General features: G+C 31.6%; 2 protein-coding genes across 3 annotated transcripts; one reads left to right on the forward strand and one right to left on the reverse strand.

The window, feature by feature from the left end:
- Positions 1 to 1,834: 1,834 nt before the first annotated feature.
- On the reverse strand, positions 1,835 to 23,492 carry LOC139086170 (persulfide dioxygenase ETHE1, mitochondrial). 2 transcript variants are annotated; one of them, XR_011543984.1, is made up of 8 exons: positions 23,231 to 23,492; positions 22,639 to 22,925; positions 22,001 to 22,247; positions 21,690 to 21,875; positions 21,489 to 21,607; positions 13,365 to 13,468; positions 4,693 to 5,070; positions 1,835 to 2,070 (listed from the first exon to the last, which is right to left on the reverse strand). XR_011543984.1 is itself a non-coding variant. In XM_070634528.1 (7 exons), exons 2-6 carry the CDS (start codon positions 22,892 to 22,894, stop codon positions 13,407 to 13,409), a joined length of 870 nt encoding a protein of 289 aa, XP_070490629.1. In that variant the 5' UTR covers positions 22,895 to 22,925; positions 23,231 to 23,490; the 3' UTR covers positions 1,835 to 2,070; positions 13,365 to 13,406. The 2 variants fall into 2 exon arrangements, 1 of the variants encoding a protein (XP_070490629.1); XM_070634528.1 differs by lacking the exon at positions 4,693 to 5,070 and having other exon boundaries at positions 23,231 to 23,490.
- On the forward strand, positions 23,039 to 25,009 carry LOC139086171 (thioredoxin, mitochondrial). The gene is made up of 7 exons (XM_070634529.1): positions 23,039 to 24,064; positions 24,135 to 24,173; positions 24,257 to 24,264; positions 24,365 to 24,463; positions 24,565 to 24,615; positions 24,721 to 24,758; positions 24,835 to 25,009. Exons 1-7 carry the CDS (start codon positions 23,939 to 23,941, stop codon positions 24,888 to 24,890), a joined length of 417 nt encoding a protein of 138 aa, XP_070490630.1. The 5' UTR covers positions 23,039 to 23,938; the 3' UTR covers positions 24,891 to 25,009.
- The last annotated feature ends 258 nt before the right edge of the window (positions 25,010 to 25,267 follow it).

The raw sequence follows: 25,267 nt of genomic DNA on the forward strand, positions 1-25,267 counted from the left end.
GAGGATCAAACCCCAAAAAAGGACAAATCCAAAAAAGAAGATCAAACCCCAAATGAGGGGATCAAATCTCAAAAATGGATTTAACCTCAAAAATGGATCTAACCTCAAAAATTAATCAAACTCCAATAGGGGGACCAAACCTCAAAAAAAGGAACTTTCATCATTAAAAAGGAGCAAGGGAGATAATTCTTCAATTTGTTATGGTTTATCGTGAAAAAATCCCAAAACCCACCCTAAATTCAGGCGATTCAACCTCCGCTCCTCATAAATGCCCCTTTTCATGGTTCCCCTTCATGGTTCCCACCCCTGACTAAATACTATTCAGCACACCACAATTATGCCGGCCTTCAATTGCTTTCTACTCACATTTCATTTGCTTTTAGAGGTTAACGAAACCTTTTAAATATTCCAACAATCTAAACTAAGCTGATATTTCAGTCAAACTTCTTTTTCTTCGTAATAAACCAGAGTTTCAAATTAAAAGCAGAATCTTAAGTTTTGAAAAGTCATTAAAATATTCTACAAATCAACGAATTCCAAGAAAAGCATCTTCTTGTTATTCCTGAACTAAATAAAACTTATTTGAAATGAATAATTTCACTTGAAAAAAGAATCCACCGTCTCATTCTCTATTTATTCACATTCCGAAGAAATTCTATTCCTTAGCTGAGCTTTTCATATCTCAGAAAATGAATTCTGTTCGTACAACGTTTATTGATCTCCATTAATCTTCACTAATTTACATTACATTTGAAATTTTCTTCTTCCTTCTCGTTTTTTGAGCACAAAAAGGAACTAAGGAGAAGAATGAAAAGTTTTATTTTTATTCATGAGTTATTTGCTTTTGTTTCATAAAAATTCAAATTTTTTTCTCCTCTTTTCAGCTTTTTCATCTCTTTTTTTTTCTTTCCGTTCGATTCCTTTTGAAGATCCTTTTGACTTAAAAACAATATTCAATTTTCTTTTCTGTACTTCTTCTTATTTTACATACATTGAGCAATTTTTAATGACGCATAAAATAAATGATGATAAAACGGACTAAGGAAATTGAGAAAGAGTAATTGGAGTAGGAGTTGTGGGGTTCAAAATAAGTTATGGCTTTTTCAGAAGAAGGAAGACTATTGTGTCGCTTTTAGACTGCAAACTAGTTTCATGATAGTTGAGAGTTATTAAAGAGGAGTTGCTTCAACAAGTTGACTTATTGTTGAGTGCATTCATTTCTATAATTGATAGCTTATACGCAGAGTTGACTATCGTCGGTGTCTAAAGGTAATGTAATGTCTGAACAGAGTAAAATCTGGAAAATCTAGCCATATAAAGGTAAATATACCAACACGAGACCAAGGCCTTTGTAGTCGAGTGACTAAGCAACAGTCTACAAATCTAAAAATTCTTTTGTGAGTGCAACGGCATAATTCTCACTAGAGCAATTGAAGTTTAGATAAGTTAGGTAGTTACCAACATGACAACTGTGTTTTAAAGACGATAAGTTGTCAATGACTACTTTCTAAGTAAGCAACAAATTTATATCCTCGGTAGGATAGTGGTGAGTATCTCACTTTGTTCTATAATATTATATAGACTTACCTTTAATTTCAAAATCTCAGCAGCTCTTTGAATTCCACTATTTTGATGAGTACAGGACCCGAATAGCACAAGTCAGTGAATTGGTCCAAATTTCAGTACCATGCCGCCGTTACTCTTATTATTCAAATCGAATCCAGAATCAAGTCAGGGTAACATTGGCTTTAAGTCGGATACTTGATCGATCAAGCGACTTGTGCTGTTCAGGAAATTTACATCCTATTCGAGATTTAAGCATTGCAAACCAATATTTTAATGTAAAAAATATATATTTCAGTTTATTCAAAAAGTTTATCTTGCACTTTATGTGGATTAATACAATTCACAAAAATTATTATATTTTAAGTTGAAATTGCTACTTAAATCTAGAATCCATTGATTCATAAAAACGATATCCCGAAAAAAGAGTATAAAAATATTTTGATATTGAAATGCCATCGTGATGATTAATATAGTTTTTTGCCAATTCCTCAAATAGCCCAAATCCTGCAAAAAAATAAATTAAAAAAAATTTTGTTAGACTAAACTTTTCAATTTTCCAAAAAATCACATTTCAGCAATAAATTTTCATAAACTACACAGCAGATTTTTCCCATCAACATCCGTACCAAATATCATACATGATATGGATTCACATTCATTTATATCCTATCATATCATAATCTTTTTCTCATGTAATATCATATTTGATGCATGCATACATATTTTAAACTATTTAATAATTCTGATAGCATAAAATCATCCATTACACTCATAACATATTTGATTCTACTTATTGGTATAGTTTCAACAGACAGAAACACGTAGATGTATGCATACAATAAATTGTTAGGATTTTTATTCATCTATATAACAAGAAGAAAAGGATAAGAACAATTGATATTCACATGTGAAAAGCTCATTTGTATCATAAGCTTCACACAGATGAGAACCGAGTAAATTACTATGCAGTGTTGAGGTTAATGCACTTTTCGACGCATTTGTCTATGAAATGGAAGTTGAATTGCATGTTTTCTAACTACAGTCTGCATATGCAGTTTGCCGAAGACTTCCAAAGCTAGTGACTGCCAAAAAGCTTAAATTATATCAAAAAAAAACTCAAAATTTGCTAGTTCCGAGCTTATGCAAACCAAAATCCCAAATTTCAACTACATTTGTCAAAACTGACAACAAATTCACAAAACATACAGCAAATAATCCACCAGAATCCCTCAAATTCAATCTACCGTCGACCTTCACACCAGGACAACATTTAATTAATCAATAAACAAGTACTAGGTGTCGAGAAAAAGGTCAGAGCTCATTAATAACATAGTACTATGCACTAATGAAACTGACCTAATGCAATATGATTAATTAATGCTAATTATTCTGAGAATCATTTATTCAACCGTGTAGTGTATATAAATGCAATTTTGCAGCACATATGAACATGCTCTCAACATAAGCAGACAAATACTTGAATAAAAAAAAAGTACGCTCATTTGCTCATTCCGACAGCAAAATATGCACTCAAGAATGCTTTTGCATTAATACTTGTTTTAAAACGGAATCAACATTTCTTAGATTATGCAATATTTTCACATCCACATACAGATGTATAATGATAATGACGATGAGGATGAAAGTTTCCTTTAGAAAAAAAAAAAAACTTTTGCGCATTTAAATGAATGAATAAGTTAAAGTACTTTAATTTGATGGGATTTGAAGAGATAAAAATAAGGAATAAAAAAATGTTGTTTCTCTTCCTTTTATCTCACTCTTTACTTGTTCTTCTCACCAGCGTCTGAACACTTAATAGATTGAGTTTTAGAAAACAAACCGCTTTTGCCGCTATTACTAACTTTTTTGCTTCTTCTAAAAATCTGAGATGAATAATTTTATGGAAATTAAATGGATTATAGTATTGGATGAACAGTAAAGAGCTGGCCATAGTTTGGCAATTCTGAAAAATACTTTTGGCTATTTCGATGAGCTTGTAATCATCTCTTAATTTGAGTTTTGTTGTTGCTGGATCATAGCAACATGGATCAAAGCATTTTATCGTATTTTCATCAATTTCCTTAGCTAATTATCTCTTTACTGCTGAATATTTGCGTTGTTGCTGCTTAACAACTTTCTATTAATCCAAATTTGTATCAAAATCTATTTTAATAACACTAAAAACTAGAAAAAAATCAATGTTTACTTTAATGTTTGAACTAACTAATCCAACCGACTTGAAGTTGACTGCAAATCTTGGATGAACCAGCAAAATTTAGTTCAAAATTAGAATAACCGTTATTGACTTCTTTAGAGCTTATATCATATTTTCTTCTACATGTCTGTTGCTATCAAGCATTCCAGCTAACAAAAAAAGTCAATCAAGCACATTTCAAACTCAGTTCTATTATTAACTGCAGACAATAGCAATAACTTCAATCTAGATAAAAATAAACCAACCATATTGAGCATAAAAGTCATTCAGTCTGCACGATCACGCAAAAAAACGCCCAATTTCATTACAGCTTCTACAAACACACATTTCATGTCTACATTCATTCACAAAATAAAATAAAATCAACTGTCCTAGACATGAAAAGGATAATATAAAATGAAACTTTTTCATTCCACTTGTTGTCATTCTATTCATTTTTGCAGACATCAAAAATCCTGTTAGATATTCGTCTTAATTACATTATGTGGCTATGGACATGAAGAAGAAATGAACACAAAGCTGAAAAACAAACAAAAAATTCCCCATTTTTTTCATCTTATCAGTCACTCAGTTACACACACAAATAGTAATGCCAAATAATAAGAATAATGGCATAGCAAAAAACTTTTCATATTTTAACTCAACAGAAAGTAAATGGAAGGTTCATTTAAGGAGAGAAGAGAAAAAAAACCTCCCGGGAAATTTATAATAGAAATAACAGTCAGTAAGCTAGAAGTTGGTAGCTATAAGCTAAAGGAAATGTCGGCATATAATCATCATTCATATTTTATGTAACTGAGGGAATATTAATGTGATTCTTATCACCAAATGCTACGAATGGATGAATTCGAAATGGAAACGAAAAAAAATAAGAATAAAAAGAAAATTTCCATTAATGTTCGAGGACTTACTTTTTGAGGGGAGAGTAGCGCGGTAGCAGACATGGAATTGGAAAAAACAGAGAAGGAAGGAATAAGAAAAACTTTTTTGAAGCATTTCTAAACATTTATTAGGAGAATGGCCATAAGAAAAAGTTTCCTCTTCCTTCCTTTCGACTGAATGTTGCTTTGCTTCTTCAACTTTCGTTCATAACGGCAATTAGTGAGAAAAACGTTCCTTATCATCTTGTTGGTAATCTTTTTAGCGCATTCGGAGGAAATCTTACATTAATATTGTTGGAGGACAATTTAATTTGGATTCTAAGGTCGACACTTTTTAAAGTTAATGTGGATAAATTGTGTGTTTTTCTTAAAACATTATCTTAAAGTTGGTTGTTTGGATGTTCTTTACTACTTGAATTAAGAAATAAATAAGTTTTGAGGAATTAGTCATGGATACGATTAGTTTTTTTAATGATAAGGCTAGTTTTAAAACAGAAAAATGTGTGCAAATGAGAAATTTATTTTAAAAAGTCAATTTTTAAGCTCAATTCAAAGAATAAGTTCAGTTATGTTTAGTTCCAAGATTACTTTTACATCTAAGAATAAATTCAGTTCAAACAATATGTTCAGTTCTCAGGATAAGTTCAGTTCTAATAATACGTTCAAATTTAAGAACAAGTTCAGTTCTAAGGATAAGTTCAGTTCTAAGGATAATTTCAGTTTTAAGGATAAGTTCAGTTCTAAGGATGAGCTTAGTTGTAAATACAATGAAATTTTTATTTTTAGAATAAGTTCAGCTCTCAGGATAAGTTCAGTTCTAAGGATAAGTTCATTTTTAAGGATATGTCTAGTTTCAAATATAATTTCAAATCGAAGACCATCAAAGATAAATTTAATGAAACTGACTTATATTCAGTTCCAAAAATACATTCAATTAAGGAATTGATTTCATTTTTCGATAAAAATATTCACATTCAAGTAACAACTAAATAATTCAACACAATCCTAGTGTTTAACCAATCCTCAGTCTATAAATAAACCAAAAGCCTCTATCTTTGTTCCCATTTTCCCAATTAACCTACTTTTCAAGCTTGCTGAATTACATTATCTCGTGAAGCCTACTTGAACATAATATTTGACTTTGCTCTTATGAATATTCTCACAAAGTCCTCAATAACTGCATGTACAGGCATAATTTTACTCATATTCAAGGTCGTAAATCTCATTTTCTCTCCATTTCTTTTCTATTTATTAGATTTTTTTTCCTTTTTATTCTCATGAATATTTATTATGATATTAGGCACTTTAAAGAAAAAGAATATCCAACATAAATGAGCCTCATTCAGTTGCTATCATTTTTGTTGAGATGATAAAATCATTCAATGTATGCTTCTATAGAAATTTAAGATCAATAGAAAATTAAATCAAATGCTTTTCATCGACATTCTTATCATGAGCATATTCATATCATATCAAGGATGTACATCTATATGTTTATTTTTTTTTTTGTGTATATTGAGTTGAATATCATTATGTTGTGCTTCATCAGACACACGAGACATCAATTTTATCATTGACAATCGAAAAATAATAAAACGTGCGTATGGATGGAGATATAGCATAGAATATGAACACACAGATACATGAATGGGATATATGTGCCTTAAACATACATATGAACGAACATTGAAGATCAAATGCTACACATATAGCATTAGTCATCATCATTATCATTTGACAGAAGTGCTCCTTCATTTCAATGTGTATGCCTCTTTGCCATACAAATACGCACTTGAGAATCTCCTCATTCTTGTTATAAAAAAAGAGAACTTTTTTTTTCTCTTCCTTAATTTCCTTCATCATCATCTTCCCCTTCTTCCTCCATCAGCATATTTCTTTAGGATGAAATTCATTATGCTGAATGTAAGAAAGTCATAAAAACGTATTTAATGACATTTCAAAATGAATGTTATTTAAATTGATAAAATCAAATGAAATTCATATTCGCACATCCAGGCGTTACTGCTTATTTCTGTATATTCAAGAGGTTATCATTGTCGGAATCATTGTGTAAAGTGTTTTTTGTACAAATAACCTTTTGAGTTGAGTAAATTGTTAATTAGAACAGTCCTTAAGGTGGAAAAATAGCTGTAACCTGTGCATATTTTAGAGCCAAAGAAGGATGAAGAGCTTTATGGTTAGGGAACGGTCAAAAAAAGTCAATTCAATTCGACTAGACTCCTTATTAAATTCGAGTCGACTTCAAACTCTGTCAATTCTTAGTTCTTGTGTCTCAAACAAAAGTTCAAACCTCCTAACATCTCTTGCAACACAATATATCCCCCTTAGAACCCATCAAGCTACTAAATCAAGATTCTTTATAACATTACTTGACATTTTAATGTCTGATAATTGATTCGAGTCTTCAAAATTTCTATATATAAAGTTTGTTGTGTAGGCAGTGAAGAAATATGACAAAAATTTCATGTTATTTGCTCTTGTCAACAGAAATCAATGATAAATCTTCGATTTTGACAGTTATTAAATAAAAAGCTGTCGTATCTCCGCGATACATTCACAACAAATCAGCTTTAATGAATCTCAGTACTCGAAAAATTTAAAAATAACTAAAACTTTAAAAGCTATGATCATAAATTACTGTGGAAATTTGTTTTTCGAAACTTTTCCTAGCCAAAAGCATTAAAAAATTTTTTTTTCGTGGCCAAAAAAGCATAAAATATTACAATGAAACTCAAGTGGAATGCATGGATGAATTCATTCAACCGAAAAAACTTTCTCAACGTGTTCTCAAAAAATTTTGTTGTTTTAATGCTTCCACCCCAAAAACCCCCACTTCCCCCCCAAAAAATTGTACTTTAAAAAATGAACGACTTAATTTACAATGTTAAAGTTGATAATATATTAGAATATTTAGTTTAATTCCTTGTTATTGCTCCGGGTAAGTGCCTGAGTAAGTGGAACAATCGCATTATTCACTGCTATGTAATTTCCCTTCCATTTTTCTCTCTATTCTTGACTTTTTTCTGCATAGACAAACAGAAAAAAGAAAGCCATAAGACAATAAAATACCGATTGACTCATTTCCAATGAATAAGAAACTAAATGGTTTTCCCCAACATTTTTAAGGATTCATTCCATTAATTTCAGCTGACTCAGCAATATTGATAATTGAAATTTATTAGCTCTTAATTTAAGAATATGTAGTTTCCTCGTTATAGCTAGATTGAAATTTATCGTTTAATTTTAAAATTTATTGAAATAGTTATGTTGGCGGCAAGTCGTAGGATGCTGAATTTGTAAGGGTGTGAAAATGTTGTTGAGAAAGTTGGCAAGAGGTAGTTTTAAGTTACTTGATATCTTGAGTGGTACTGCAAGGTAAAAGTTGAATAGAATTGGTCCAACCTCCTTCTAATCTTACAGGACCCCCTCAATCTCCTTTTTGTCTTCCAGCTACCCTCAATCTCTTTTCTAGTCAAGGACTTGGTCACGTTCTTTACACAAAATGGCAATGAAAACATCAGCTAAACAACATTCCATGGAGACAGTATTGCACTTGTTTTTGGTAATTGGCAGACGAAAGCCAGCAATAAAGCCAACTTTAGGAGCTATCTGAGGCAGGTCATCTCTAACAGGCAAAGATTATGCTTTTGAGAGAATGACTCTCAGTTTATTCTGAGCACGCACATTGCCTGCTAGGTCATGGATCACAATTGATCTGTACGGATGTGTATGGAAGTAAGTCTCTTCAATCAATTTCCATACAACAAATTCCAAATCAATCTTAAAGTTCCTAAAACAAATTCATCTTTAAATTTAATTAAGTTGCACATGTTTCAAATAAATTTGCAAATTTAAAATCAAATTTTCATCAAAGCATTCGAATCATTCGATATAAATCGAATCATATCATGTCATGAATTAATGATGCATGCATCAATTCATACATACATACATACACACACACTCAATAAGGAATAGGAAATTTTTAAAATTATTCATCAGAATGTTACTCAATCTTATACAATAAATAATTCAATAAATTTTCGTCGTTCGCTTTTAATTTTTAATTTCAATAACTCACAACTCATTCCATAGGCACTTGAAGGATTCGACGAGAACAACCAAAAAACAAAAATTTCTTTCGATTCTTTTTAATTCTGATTCTTTTCATGTAACCTTAAGTATTCATAATTTCCTTCTCATTCTTCCTCACAATTTAGCATTTATTTTTCCTTTCCTCTGCCTCCATTCTTCATCCTTCACATTTATACATATTTTTTTCTTAAGAACAAACTTTTAATGCAATTTGTTTGCAAACACAAGAAGGGGAAAAAAAGGAATTGGAGTTGGGTTTTTTAGCTGATTCAAAAGAATGAGTAAGTGGAGTAGAAAGCAAAAAAAAAATCTCATTACACAAATATCAGACGCAAGTAGGTTGAGGGATGGGGAAATATAAAAAAGTTTGCCTCGTGCTTAATGTTACCCAAAAGAAGAAAAACAGAAGAAATAATGAAAAATAAAAACAAGAAGAAGGGGTTGCTAGTATGAAAATTTTCGACAGCAAATGATACAATCATGACGCATAATAAGCAGTGTTAAGACATACTTTCAAAAACTATTTGTCATAAAGCCTTGTGATGTTAAATGGGAAAATCCCTGTTGTACCGTCATTAATTTTCAATATTTGGTAAAAGATTTACTGAGGTTTGTTATGCTTTGACTGACTGTTGACAGGCGTTATTGCAATCATTGATTTTAATTGACATTTATTCCCACATATATCACATAATTAATATGGCAAATGGAAGGAGGAAATTACTATTAGATGGAAGTATGGAAGGCAAAGCTACTTAGTATGTTCGATTTTCACCCTTATTGAGTTTACCGCATATAAATTCGTTTGTAATTGCGAATCATGCCTAATTAGTCATTTACTACATTTGTGGCAGTTACAATTTGAGGTGAAATAGGAATTGTGGTCAAAGTATGAAGCTGCAATGAAGGACTTCAATTAGTATGCTTATGGGATTGGAGAAATTCGTCTGTACTCAAAATTGCAAGCTTTTGGGATGGATTTTAGGATACGCTACTCAATGACGTATAAAGCAACCACGTATATTGCAAATATGATCTGGTAGACATCTTGGCTGGATTATAGGAAACAGCACTCAATGACGTACAACCACGCTACTTGGCAACTCTAATCTAGCAGACATCCTGTTCCATAGATAGAAATGACAGCTTAAACCATAAACAACCATGACTTCTCGTCATTACTCCAACATTATTCATCCGTTCCAACAAGCAAATTGAAAATCATCAAATCAACAAGAATCATGACTAATCTTAATGAACAGACAGACAGCAAACATGAGCTCATTTCCGTTTTAATCAGGAAATGTACTCGAAATCGAGTGATGAAGAAAATGAAGGGAAGAAAAAACAATTGCCAAGAAATTGAGGAAGACTGTATTCCATACATGACTGTACAATGAACGGAGGAAGAAAAAAAGTTTTTAATATTCCGCCATCGGTTTATGGCAGACACATTCCATACATGATGCATGATTATTTACGAGATGAAAACTTTTTTTTTCATGATTCTATTTTTATTTCTTTCGAGACTAATAAATGAGGAATCGTTATATGCTTTTGTTGCTGTATTATGGATGTCGTTTTGAGCGGATAAACAAATTCTTTTCCTTGGAAGAAAAAAAGCTCTCATGAGTCCACATGTTGGCTTTATGACAATGTGATTTTGAGTCAAATTACATTTTAAAAGCTTTTTTTCCTCCTTTTTTTTTGTATGTGCTGTGAGCAGCATGAGGAGAAAAAAAATTATGAAAAATGTTTCAGTGGGATTTCCCATCATTCTAAATATAAAATTTTCTTCTTGTTATCCATCCAGTGACACATGGTCATATAAAGGAATGGCCATTATCGGTCGTACTGCTTTTTTTGTCCTTGTTAATTTTATTTTTTGTTGTGAATATGAATGTCTCCCTCTCTGTACATACATACTTAGGACACATAATTTATTACTTTTTAAACAATTTTTTTTTTGTTGGTCCTCAACGGCATTCTCTCTCTTCTCCCATCCATGAGACGGAGAGAAATGGCAAAAATGTGTTTCATTGCCTTTTTTTCTGCTCTATGTTGTGTGTTATAGTCTCATGCCATGCATTTTTTCCCTAGCCAGAAGAAAAAGAAAAGTGAAAAAAAAAGATATTTTTGCGTTGTTTTTCGACAAAAGTTTAAAAGTCGCGTCGTCCTCGTGTCAGGCTTTAGTTTTTATCATCCCATTAGCAGCAGCCAAGTTTTTTTTTGCTCATTTCCACTTTACTTTTAACTCATAAAAATTGTTTTATATTTTATACATATGGCGTAAATTTCCATTGAATTCGTTAGGGCAGGGGAGTCGCCAGGGAGGCATTGTGGGCATCGACCCTTTTACGAGTATTGAAAAACCGTATATTTTGTAACGTCTTTTTAATTTTTAAATTTTTAGATCACTATAGCTCGAGCCGGAACTGAGCTTCGCTCATTTAAATAATTTTAGTTAATGTTTGCTTTTTGTTAAAAAAATCAGAAAACTTAGTAAAATATTCTGGCTGAGCCCCTGCGTTAGGAGAAGGATGGATGTTGTTTTTGTATCTTTTTTTGTTTTATGAAAAAGGATCAAAACCAGAAGAATAAATTTTCTAAGGAACACTCCGTAAATCTGCTAAGACGCAAAACCAAAACAAAACAAAAAAAAACCTTGAATTTTATGTCAATCGTTTATTTTAAGGATTGAAACAATCTGTGGTATTCATGAATGATTAATTTCCTTTTCTGAAAGTGTCGTGGCTTTATACAATCTAGTTTTTATAGGAGAAATGTAGATATAAAAAAAGTTAAATTAGTCAATTCAATTTTACTACGCAATTGAGTGAAATTCTATAGAAAAAAGTCATTGAATTTGCTCATTCAATGTCTGATGCCAATGATTTATTTGTAAACGGAAATTGAAGCACTTGGAATTTTTCAAATAAATTTGATATCGTGTCTGCATACTTGAGAGCTATTGGTTTAACAACCTTTGACAATCATCACTTTGAAAACTTTAACATCTATTGAAAAAAATTGCAGACGTTATAGCCATTTTGGTCTGTCAGTGGAAAATTTTAAATCTCTTTTGGATACAAGTTTACTTTAAAGGAAGTCAAAGAGATAATTTGAGTGAGATTTTTACTCAAAAATTCTGACAATTGAAGCTTTAAATCTTCATTCCTGCATTTTTTAAAGAATTCTAAATTTATATCCTTCCTAGAGGGATTATACTCAATCGGACCCTTATCGTAACCCCGTCCTTGCTTCTATCGTAACCATTGGCTACGCACCTGTTTAAATAAGACTTTTAACAAATTTCCAAGAACTGAGCCTTTTACAGCATGAAAATAAAAAAAAATACAAAATGGTAGATTGATCTCGCTGTGTTTATACAACACTGAAAGGATTGCTCAAATGGAAAATATTCAATAACGATAAGGTTTTTAAAAAATAATTTCGTTTAAAGAAAAAGGACCGCGAATACCGTTTTCTAGCAAAGGATTTACACAAAAAGTATTTTCAAAGAAAATTATTCCAAAATTATTTTGTTCCTTTTCTTCCAAATCAGTGATTTATAATGTTTAAGAATTTACTATGGAAAAGCTTTAAGACGAGGCTTTTCAAAGAGGCTTTTGAATTGTAAATCAATGTCTTGAAAGACGTAACTTCAACATTCTATGAGAAACGTAAAATTGAAGGTTTAAAGCAGTGATGAGCAACCTGTGTGGCGCGACACACTCTTGTGTCGGTATAAACTGTATGCTGAGTGCGGTTTTTGTCGATGCTTACCACAAAGGTGTGCCACAAAGAATAAAAGGTTATCCAGCACTGCTTTAATGCGTACAGCAACTCAAAAACTAGGTTACACACTTTAAAGCATTTAATCGTCAGTTTCCCCTTTAATTTCATTCACTGTTCATTAAATAAAATTGCGTAACTTGCCAGAATTCCTCGAATTAAATATTCGCAACCTTTATTTACACAAACTTCTGCTGTATCCATAAATTTCATATCCGACACGTGCAAAAGCCTCAACACAAAGTAAATCGAGCATAAAAGCAAAATATTCGACCATTACCGAGAAGTACAGCAGAACCCAAAGGTCAAATAACAACTTTAAAGGAAATAAAAATCATTTGAAATAGAAAAATTTACTTCCATTCGATATAAAAGAGTGAGTCTAGAATGTCCTACATTATTTTTAATTAAATTTCCTTCAGTCTTTTCACTCATCTCACATTGCTTCCTCACTTGTATACAATAATGACTCAGATTTTCATCCCAAATGTCCACTTTTTTTTATTCTTCCTTTTCTCCACTTTCATACATTGTTGACAAATGGGAAAGAAATAGAACTGCTCTGTCGCTTTTCAATTTACAGCAATGAAATAGCTTTTTTCATGCTGCCTCTCCACATTTTTTTACTTCACTTTATTTTTATCTATTCCCTTTTTTTCCTACACTCCTCTTAACACTGCATTGACATCATTAAGAAGAGGAAAGAAAAAAAAGGATGTTGGAGATTTCATGCATATCACAGTAATTGGATTTAATTGAATTGAAAATTAATTAAAATTCTTTAAACTTACTCATGCATTTTACTTTAAGTAGCATAAATGTTGCATATCTCATTACTGCTGTTGATCGGGAATATCAAAGACGCCACACTCACGATTTGCTGGCAATGCTTTGTCTGGAATGAACAAAAAAGAATGGATATGGATGAAATAAATTGAAAAAATTTGTAAAAAGGATAAAACCAGCGTATGCGTGGTCACACGTGCCCGACGAAAGCGCACTTTCCGGCATAGAGTCGAAAAATTAGAAGTTTTGATTTATGAACACAATTCAGTCATAAAACACCACAAATTACATAAAAGCAACAGAAAAAAAGTTGGAAAATTTGAGATTTGAACCCATGACCGGAGAGATTTTCCAAAAGTCACCTTTTTAAGGACTACGTAAAAATACGTACGTGAAACGTAAGGGAATTTTTAAAAAGTTAAATTAATTAACCTTCTACTGCACTAATCGACAAAAGTTCGTGGGTAAACAGACGGACGGACAAAGTACGGACAATAGCGTCTTTTCCTTTAAGGAATATACACTAAAAAATGTTCTATGTTTAAAGTAAGTTTAATGTTCTATGTACAAATGATGTTGAATAAATATAGCAGGCAAAGTCCAACGTTAAAATGGAATTTCTCATCATTTTCCATCCTGAATGTATTATGAAAATGTGAAGTACACAGAGAAAGGAGATATATGGAAGAGAAAATGAGTAAATATTTGATAATTTCATTCAATATTCAGCATAAGTTTTTCCTCCTTTAGGGTATCATCATTATCGTCGAATGATGTCCCACTGGAATCATTTTAACAATGAACAATCGACATTCTCATTTTATATACAAAATTAGCTCCATGAACATGCAAGTACACCCGAACTGAACCTTTTATGTCTGTTGAGTCGATGTGTCCATTACCCTCTTGTATAAACTTTTTTTTTTCTATATTCCCGAATGGCCACTGCCCTTTCAAACAGCTTTGATATTGTATATTGTATATTCACATATGTGGATTTTGTGCAGGCAGCAAAAAAAGCATTCACATCCTTCACACAAAAAAAAAAAAGTTTGAAGCTCTCAACAAATTGAAAAAAGTTTGTTTTTTTTGTGAGGATGGAGAATATTGAGGACAGGTTTGGATGCATTTTGTCCTTGACAATTTATCACAGTCATGCTGATAAAAGCAATTAGGGATGCTACATTTTAAATAGAATTAGTTGGTTAATCCTGATGTGATATGCAGCTTAGATGTACTAAGCATTTTGTAAGCTTGCAAGAATAACCTTAAAGTAATCCATTAATATGCACTTTAATCACTCAACGACCATCGTGTTCCATTTTCTCGCATGAATAGTACGAATCATTTCAGCTCCAGCAACAGAATGTATATATATATAAAAAAATCGATCATAACGAGTTGGTGAAGAATGGATAACACAACAAATAACAATAAAATGCAGTTAGACACTCTCATTCTCACTTCTCTTCCTTATGCCGTATTAATTTGCTATTGCCACATTCACTATTAATAATGCTATTTTTTTGTGTTGCTGTTGCTGGCATCGAGTAGTGTTGAGAAGAAAAATGAAGAGAAATAAAATTTATGAACTTTTTATGTTCTCAATACAATACTTTATTCCTATGAGGTTGTTCATTAATGATGTCTGACATTTGTGATGATCCCATGCACTTGATGATTGTGGATCAAAAGCTGTACAGCAACTTAATAGTTTGAAAATGTCATAGCATTTTAATTGACGTTATTTACGTACAATCCCTATGTTGTGTGTTATGTTGTTGAGAAAACAAATACCATCATAAGAGAACGTGGAAGTTAGGACAATAAACTTCAATGTGACTTTAAAGATTTAATTTTTTTTTTTATTCCTTCTCTCATTCTGCTTTCAACATGAACATTTCTTTTCATACCATGTTTTTCATGTTTTCATTGTAAAATTTTCTCACATCCTGTTCATAATTCTCATACACAACCTACATGCATTCACTCAGTTATTAATTCAGTAGGAAAGATAGGATGTAAAGTAAGCACAACAGAATAACAAAGTCAAGTGTATGAATGAATGTTATGTACATTTCATAATTATAATCCAAACCACATAATACTTAAAAAAAAAAGAAATGTTGAGGCAAGTGAATGAGATATCCTTGTGATTAATTTAGAGGAAATTTATGGATTATGTACTTGAAAATTTTGAAGCTTAGGGGCATCAGTTGATGTATGTGGGTTTGAATATATTGAAGTTTTAAGCACTAAATATATTGTGTGGATGATTGTATTCATGCTGTAGGCAGTTAGCTGGTTTGGAGTATTAATCATGCTATCTCTGTAAGTAGACAGTCTAAAGGAAAGTTGAGAGAACTTTGGGATCCGGAATCCAAGAGTCCAAAAAGGCGACTTACTACGGAGTCCGGACATTGATGGAGGCGACTCAACTTTTTTTTGGAGGCGCATCCACATTGTAGTTCAACTAACTCTGATGCCAACAAAGAAACAAATGCACATCATTCATAACTATCCCAAAATTCCCTAAAAAGCAGCCACCCAAACCAATCATCAAAATTTCATCGTGGGAATCCCGACAGCAGCAATTTAGAATATTCCCACCGATTCAGTCCATTGCAAATCCAAAAAAGCAATTTGAAATATTCAATAAACTTTTATATTCAATCATTCTAAATTTTTTAGATACTCAAGAAGATTTTGGAACAACACAAAAAATGTTTATAGCATTAACCCTGGCATTCACCCACTCTCAATGCTCTGATTTAGCAAACAAATCAAATATGCTCACTGCCATTTACAGAGAATATAAAATTTTACAACATTCGAGATGTTAAGCTTTAAAACTTTTAAGACGAAAGTGAATCAAAAATGAGTAAATTCCCATGCGAGTCTCGTATGATTTTTAAAAAATATATTACAAGGGTAAGTACATGCAATAATAGTAAATAAACATAATGAGTGAAATGGCAACGAGAGTTGGAGGAGTTATGAAAATGTAAGGGATAACGTAATATACGAAAATTATACATAACTGATATGAATCACGAAAATTATTTACCCAAGCTATTTTTTTCCCAACAAATAATAAAAAAAGCTCTTTCCATTTTCATCACTTACACTTACACTCATTTAGTAGATTGTGAGGGTTTTTAATCAGTGGCAGAGTATATGAAAATTGAAGGGCGCCCTTTCGTAACACGAGAAGCACTTAGCGACATTAATTTCAGGCATACAACATCAAGGCCCTTTGCGAATACAAATAGATATATATATACATATAGAATCTCTCTGTGCTGGAAATGAGAGACACAAAATTGAAATTTATGCTTATCGCTTTCAATTACAAATGGAAAATGTCGACGCAGTTGAATCAAAATGAATATTTTTTTTTTTGTAATTGTGGCAGAGTGAAAATCAATCTCATTTTTATATGTGTCGATGTATTATGCTGAGTTATGTTGATATACATAAGAGAATATTTTTTTTGCGTTATGTCAATTTATGTTTGCAATAATATTAAAATAAATATCAATTCAGCATTTTTAAGGTTGAAACTGACATTATGAGGTTTTCATTTGACTCTTTTTTTCCACGTATTTGCATTGGATATGATATGAGGTAGAGTCAGGTGTGCTTAACTATGTGATGTGGAGCAAAAGTGGTGTAAAAGTGGTGAATTAAGAGCCTAGGCATTAATATTGTGTATGCTAAATTTTAGATGTTTTAAGAATCTCGTGGATGACCAAAGAACTCTTGAAAGGAAGCTGAGGTTGACACAGATAGTGCTGCATTTGGTATTATGAAAACCAGCGATAGAGCCAGGTTCAGACATTCATAGATCACAATTGCTCTATACGACCAGCGAAGTAAGTAAGGAGAAATTTCAAAATTTTTGGAAAGCATCACTTCGGCTTCCAACCTCAAAATTGTAAGGACGGCTCTGATATGTCCCGATAAGCAGTATAGTCTAGCAGTATAAGAAAAAATCTTTATTCCAATAAAACAGTCCAATACCTCAACAAAAAATATGATTCATAAAAATTTCCCTATTTTTATTTTTATATTTCTGACACCAATGCTTAACAATAATTGTTATTGCAATTTTGAGGCTCCAACATAGCTGCTTACTCATTCATTCTATGTCACGAAGAACAAAAAATGTGAAAAGAATTTCCCTACTTATTATTTTTCATTTTAAAATGTTAATGTACATTTCATTTATGTATTCAATTTTTCATTATTTCTCAACATAGTCAACTACATGTCTAGTAAAGTCTGAAAATGTAAAGTTTTTTAAAAGGAAAATTCCATTTACATGAGAATTATTGATTTGACTTGCTTCAAAAAGGGTCGTTGGATCTCATTATAAATTCCAATAAACGCTATAGTGTTCGTTATAACTTCAACATAGCAGACATAAGCAGTTGAAGCGAGAATGAGGATGATTTGATGGAAGAAGAAATAATGGAAAGAGGAAAAACTTTATGGCACGTATTGTACACATCTTTCTCTTTATTCTGCACCATATCGTCTATTTTTCGCAAAACGTAATCGTTATTACTTGCAAGCAAGCTACTTTATGACCATCAATTTCTTGCCAACTCAAATTTTCCATAATGAAAATTGAGTTTAATATTTTTTAAACATTTTTTCCCTTATTGTCTTCCAGTTCCTCTTCCGATTTATTTTGGTCTATTGACGGAAGACTGAGTATAGGAAGAGGCAAGGGACGACGATTGGAATAAATTAAGTTTTATGTGATAAAATCTACACAAAATAGATGAAGACGAGAAATAAATGAAATTCGAGGAATGAATGAAAACAATGGACATTAATTGTGTAACATCAACATCTCAATATCATCATCATCATCATCATCAGCACCAATCGAAGTGAATCTCTCTTACTCATTTTATGTGTATATAAATGAATACAAAGCACATATCTCCCATCCACCCAAACCCATCGTCCTTCAATAATCTCTAAAGAATAATACAACAGAGAACTAAGCTGACATGGATGTGATTCATACAAAATAGAACTTCTCAATAATGATCATGAAATGAACAGAAAATTATGTCAATTATTTTTCATTTTTTTTATCATTGACTTGGGCGAAATGGAGAACAAGTATCGTGTTTCGTTGAAATTGGATCCATGTAAAGCAATTTCTCATGAGGGGATTGATTCGTTTATGTACAATGCACAATTTGTTTAATTTTGATTCAAAATCGGGAATAATCTGAATCAACAGGAGCGGATTGCAACGTGGGGAATCAAAAAATTAATTAGGATTTACGTGGATTAATCTCTACAGAGCGTCTCGATCACCAGAAGGCAAAGATCGCCTAATTCAAATCCATACCAAAGAATGGTTCGATTCCTATACCCAAAATCCAAACTAAATTTACAAGGATCACCAATCTTAATCACTAAAAAGTATCGAGTTTAATTCCAAATTTAATAAAACCAATTGACAATAAAATTCTATCGGAATCACATAAAGCACAAGAACCCAATCATAACAGAATCAACCAATCAAAAAAGGCACTAAATTCATCAATAACAGACAATATCAACATTCAATTTCAAATCACTTTAAGGCTTTTAAATTTAGAAACGTAGCCAATAAGACAGTCAATCAAACTAAAGATAACATCTCAATACCTAAAAAAAGACCTAAAAACGAGACATGAGATAATACCGAGGCATACAGAAATATCATAAATGAGGCATAAATTCAGTCTTTTTACCGCTTCTTTTGCCAATAAAAAAATTTTCTCCCTTGTTATTGATTTTTTATGACATGATTTTCTATATCTCCTTCACAATTTTCATTTTACTTGCTTGACTTGCCAGTCATACATACGACAGGACAAGAAAAAAAAAGCAATGACCGATGACTCGTCTTGCATTGACGATGGATATTGTTATGGACTTTTTTTCCAGCAAGGAAGCACTTGAAAATTAAAAATAAGAATGAATGTGTACACTTAACTGCATGTTCATGTTTATGCTAAAGTGAATGCTATGAAAACTCAATAAGGCATTTTGTCAAAAAAAAAAAAAAGGCCGACTTGGAGTGAGTAAGCATAAAAAAATTGTCATCACGCCAAGAAATTGAATTCACATTTTTATGTCGTAGCATGTATTGTAGGTAATGGTATGAAGAGGAGTATATTGACCTTCCGTTTTACTACCCCAATTCATCAATCCCCCACCTAATCCACCTTCTTTTATTACTCATACTGACATCCAGCCTGTCTCATATGATTTCTTCGGAAGTGAAAAAAGGGAATTCTCTCGATCAAATCGATTTTTTATTTGCTAACAGAAAATGATTATCTCTTAAATAACTGAATCCTCCACGCACCAGCATGTGGATGGAGAGATATTCTTCCATTTAATTCTCTATACAATACATACAATTTAGTATCTACCGATTTCAATTCAATGGTAGCTTTTTACTGATAAATAAGAATGAAAAGGAAGGCACACAGAACAGAGAATTCTTATTCCTTCATGACAATCTACATTGGATGAACGGAGAGTCATTGATGTATAGGCTACAAAAAAAATCTTTAAAATGAAAAGAATAATCGAAATTCAATACGTTAACGTAGCATTTTTTTTTTTTCATTCAGGTTTTTCCCGTCCCTTTATTCTAAAGCATGACATGTTCTCGAACGGATATAGATGAGATGTAGAAGAAAGAAAGGACGAAAGGACTTTTTTATGAATGTCGATATTTTTCTTTTTTTATTCCATCGTACTTGAAAAAAAAAGCCCTTTTCAAATGAGAAATGAGGTGTAGTTCGTGTTATGATGATTAGCATTTGAAAGATTCCTATTCATTTTTTAAGGGGCTTTCAATGTGAAAAAAAGAAAGAGAAAAGGATTTAGTTCATCCATCAATTGACATTTTTTATATAGAATCTAGAAGGGTCAGTCACATTATACATAAAAAAGTCGTATGATATGCAGGAAGTGCTTTAGAAATAAGTTTCAAGTATAAAAAAGTTAATGGACATATTCCTTTAAATATTCATGATAACTTTTTATAGATGCTAATGAAATTGATACTAATTTTATTAGTGAGAACAGCATATGGTAAGGGACACTCGTTTGTGACGTTGGACATGGAATTTTCTTTGAATTTTCAATTTTTGATGGACATGAACTTGCTATTTATTATTCATGGAACCAATTTAATAGGCTTTTGTTATGGTTAGCTCAGTGTTGTTCAAACTGTGTGCTATGAAGCACTAAAAAACGTCATGAATAGCTTGTCGTGTTCGGTTTCGGTCGTGGCTGACCGCTAAATTATGCATTGACTCAAAAAGGTTTGACAACACTGAACCAGCTTGAAACTATGAAGCCTTAAACAGAATAATTATAGTAATTCCAGTTTTGAAATACCAAAGACTATTCTTACATCCAAGTTAAGTATTGAGTTTACTACCTTTTTATATCCAAGAATAATTTTCAAAACTAGCTTCACAAACATAAACTATAACCATTAAGAAAAGGACATAAAACCGCGTAAGAAACTAATTGTCATGCTCATTAATGAATCCTTTTGATAACTTTTCTATGTAAAAACGTAATTCATACTTCAAATATCCATAAAGCTTCGAATACCATTCATTATATCTACTCAAATATTTACGAACGAAATGGATTTTAATCCAACATCATCCAACACGCGCAGCTATTGAAAAATAAATATTACTTCAGTTTTACATTTGGATTATTGTATCAAATGATATCAGGGTCAATTAGGAGCTTATCAGGTTGAAGTGATAAGATATTAAGCACAAAAGTCGCAAGTTCACATTTATTCAACTTAAACCTCTGTTGCCAGGAATAAATAGAAATTAACTCTTCACATATATCTCTCTGCTGATAAAGTCAAACACATGCGTAGCATAAAGCATCGCATAGTTCGATTGCGTAAAAAACGAAACATTTTCAGTTTCTCGTGACTACCAAGAAAGCAAAACAAAAGTCGATTCCGAAAGAAAAATGACCTCGACATTGACGGACAAATATCTATGATTATTAGACACGTTTTTGTGGACAGCGAAGACATAAACATTAATTAGAGCATTAATACTCACCAATTTGAGATGGGTAAGGCAGATTCAAATTGTTCATGATGTCAACAAATTCAGTGACTGTTTTCGTTAATCTTGGATTGTATTTCTTCTCTTCAGCGACGGTTGTTTCCATTCTACCTCTACACGCACATAGGAAAATTTAAGATAATTTATTATTCGACCTTGCCGAATGACTAATTAAATTTGTCTATTTATACTTACTTGTAATCGTGTGCGGGATAAAGTGTAAAGTTATCAGGCAGTGACAAAATTTTACCGTGAACATTCTCATATAAAAGTTTTGGATCACCTTCTTGGAAGTCGGTTCTTCCGCAACCACGAATCAACAAAGCATCACCGGTAAATGCAATGCCTTGTTCATGAATGATGAAAGTCATGCAACCGTTACTATTGTTTGAGAATAATATGAAGAATCAGCCATTAGAATCAGCGTAAGATGTGCAAATAACACACATACAGACATAAATTAATTCAACATACAATCACCGAAAATTTCTGGTTCAACAACTCACGTGTGTCCAGGAGTTTCAACAGCTAAAATCTTATGTCTTCCAAATTCAACTTCTTCATTTTCTGAGAGGAAACGATCAGCATTTGCACCTGAATTCTTGCCAATTACACTCAATGTTCCTGGCAATAACTTCTTCAACCATCCTGATCCAGTAATGTGATCGGCATGGCAATGAGTATTCAAAGTCCACTTTAATTTCAGTCCCAATTCTTCAACGATTTTGGCATCGCGAGGTGCTTGCTCCAAAACTGTAGATAAAAGAGAAGAGAAATGAGATGAAAATCTCAAAAATTGAGAGTAAAAAATTGTTTGGTAAATAAATCAGGGTTTAAGAATATTTGGCGATGCGAATAAGAATTTCACAAGATGTTCGATGATTGCGTGGAAATTGAGCCTTTTGCTGTTATGCAACTCATGAAACGATCGCCAAATCTGAGAGTAAATATCGAAAAATGACCTTTTTTGGGCGGTATAAGGTGAACAAAGTGTTTATTTATATCAGTCAAATGCAAAGATAACGCCAATTGCTACATTTATCAATAAGGTTCATTCTTCTTCTTATCTATGACATAAGAAGCAAGTATTTATTTTTATATCGGAAAAAATAGTAAACATCTTATGACATAAATGGAATCTCACCTGGATCAATGATAACAGCTTCTTTCGAATTTTTATCAGCTAACAAATATGAATATGTCCATGACTTTTCGTCAAACAATTGACGGAAGTAGAAGTCATTGCTATATTGAACTCTATCCAACATGTTTTTAGCACAAAAATACGTACAGAGTCTTTTTTGATTTAAATTACGAAAAATTGCCTGTCTTTCCTTGCTTAATATCGCGGACCGACTGACGAGTGTAGTCAAACAACGTCTTGCTATTACTCCGTTCATTTTTATATGATTCTTTTATCGATTCTCCAAACTGTAATTCATGTACAAATACAAATGAAAAATATTTATTAATAATTAGGCATGTAATCTTATCGTTCAAAAGTTTAGGCTTGGGGTGTAATGATATCAGGTCAGATAGCTTATGAACTGTGACTTTTAGCACGTATAGTATTAAAGGATTAACAAGATTTAGATTTGAAAAACATTTGACATTGAAATAACACCGGTAAGAACGATCACAAAACTGAACAACACTACACTTTTTTCCAACAAGTGATTTTTCTTTTTGTTTTTGTTTTGGTTCCGCAATTAGATTTTAATTTATTTTCAATTCACCTCTGATAACTTCAAATTCTGCCAGTGATATGATTCGGGCGAAAGTAAAATCGTTTAATAATATACGAAAAAAATTATATCGATAAAAGATTACTTTTTTTGGCGGACGAAGAAGAACTTGCTTATGAAATGATACACGTGATGGGTGACTAGGCGATTGTGCGTATTTATAGGAATTTCTTTCAGTTTTATTTAAATTTGAATAATTTTTTTGAATATTTTTTAATAAGAATTCTTCTTAAGTTCCAAAATTTATAGCCAATACGCAGTTAAATCAGCTTTTCACCTTATTTCTCACCGTCTTATTTGACTATTCAACATAAAGTTTTATTTCTCCTAATCTACCATAATAATGCAACGTTGCCATATTTTATTATTATTTCACATCTGTTTCGTTACATCCATCGGACAACACTACAATTCATGTGACGTCAGTCGTCTACATTATATTGAATATAGTGATTTAACAATAAATTCCCAGAAATTATTTAAATTTGTACAAACTATTCCATTTTACCATATTACCATCTAAGTTAAAATCAGTAGTAATCTCAAGAGATATTAATAAAGTGAGTTGACATCATTTTAGTGGTGTTTTTAGAGCAAATTTAATAATCGTCTCTCCATATAATTAGATAGGAAAAAAGAAAAAAAAAAATAGTTGTTTCTTGTGTGGTGTAATTTAAGTGAATAAAAAAATATAAAGAAATGCTTAGAGCAATTGGTAAAACTACTCCACTACTAATGGAATCAATCCTAAAGAAGACATTATCACTATCAGCGTGCAGTCCAAAAAGTTTTGTCATCAAAGATCACTTTGATTTCGATAAAAAAGTAAATTTATCCTTGAAATTTTATAATTATATGATGATTAATCCTTCAATTGAAATCATTTTCTATGTAGGTGATTAACTCTGATCTTCCGATCGTTGTAAATTTCCATGTAAGTATAGGAAATAAGAAGAGCATCGTTCAGTGAAAATAATTTCTTTTTTCTTTATATTTTTTGTTTTCACTTTTTTTTAGGCTGAGTGGTTAGTATTGTCGTTAGTTCTAATGCACTAATGCTTCAATGTTGAAATAATTGATGCTAAAAATAGAATTCTAACTTGTTAATTTAACTTTGTTGTTAAGGTGTGAGCCATGCAAACTCTTAACGCCAAAACTTACAGAACTCTTAGATGAGAATCCTGACATTGACCTAGCAATTGTTGATGTTGACACGAACATCGAGTGAGTAGTTTTAGTTATTCTCATTTCCTACTCGTAACACACTTTTCAAGGAATTCACGTAATCAACATATTTATTGTATTTTTTTGCATTTTCTTTTTAGCTTGGTGCATTTGTTTGAAGTAAAAGCTGTGCCAGCCGTATTAGCGTTTAGGTTGATGAGAATTTTTATTTTACTTTTATTTCACTTTCTTATGTTCATTTTGTTGATAATCATGTTCTTCTTTCCTTTGTTTGCTTTTCTATACTATATTTTTAGGAATGGTGTTGTAGTCGATAAGTTCATTGGTCTAGTAGGTAAGTTTTTGTTTACCTTTAAAGTAAAACTGTAAATTATTGACAAAAAAAAATTCTTTTTTTGGAAATTCTAAAGATGCCAACATGATCGAAGAACTGATTGAAAAATTACTTCGGAAAAAACGGTTATGAGGACTATGTAATTTGCTAGACGAAACTTTTTTTACGTTTATGTTAAAACAATAATTTTTTTTTTCCCGAGATATAAAACAATAAGTAAAATAAAAGTTTATTGCTATCATTTGTGATAAGGACGCCTTAATCTTAATGAAAAAAAAATAACAAATATATAAGAAGCACACACTAAGAATTGTTTAGGAATGTGGCAATAATTCCAATTTGTAATTGAATTTGATCAAAACTTTGCTATTTTTTGAATATTAGGACTGGTTATACATATTTTTTTTGAATGTGTCAAAGAATTCAGGGAATTCGAACCTAATGATTTTATACTCTTAATGAATTATGACGATTTTAGTTCTACGGTTCGGTTCCTATAATCATATAAA

This window comes from Chironomus tepperi, unplaced genomic scaffold (genome assembly GCF_022539635.2).
Source record: "Chironomus tepperi strain 1889 unplaced genomic scaffold, CSIRO-AGI_Ctep_v1 contig_85, whole genome shotgun sequence".
NCBI classification, from domain to species: Eukaryota; Metazoa; Arthropoda; class Insecta; order Diptera; family Chironomidae; genus Chironomus; species Chironomus tepperi.

Bases quoted from the DNA above. Each gene is read 5' to 3' on its own strand.
- LOC139086170 (XM_070634528.1), bottom strand. From the start codon at position 22,894: ATGAACGGAGTAATAGCAAGACGTTGTTTGACTACACTCGTCAGTCGG. The intron at 22,248-22,638 runs GTGAGATTCCAT...TTTTATCTACAG, and splicing joins AGCTGTTATCATTGATCCAG to TTTTGGAGCAAGCACCTCGC. The intron at 13,469-21,488 runs GTGAGTATTAAT...TGTTCATTCCAG, and splicing joins GCCTTACCCATCTCAAATTG to ACAAAGCATTGCCAGCAAAT.
- LOC139086171 (XM_070634529.1), top strand. From the start codon at position 23,939: ATGCTTAGAGCAATTGGTAAAACTACTCCACTACTAATGGAATCAATC. The intron at 24,065-24,134 runs GTAAATTTATCC...TTTTCTATGTAG, and splicing joins ACTTTGATTTCGATAAAAAA to GTGATTAACTCTGATCTTCC. The intron at 24,616-24,720 runs GTTGATGAGAAT...CTATATTTTTAG, and splicing joins CCAGCCGTATTAGCGTTTAG to GAATGGTGTTGTAGTCGATA.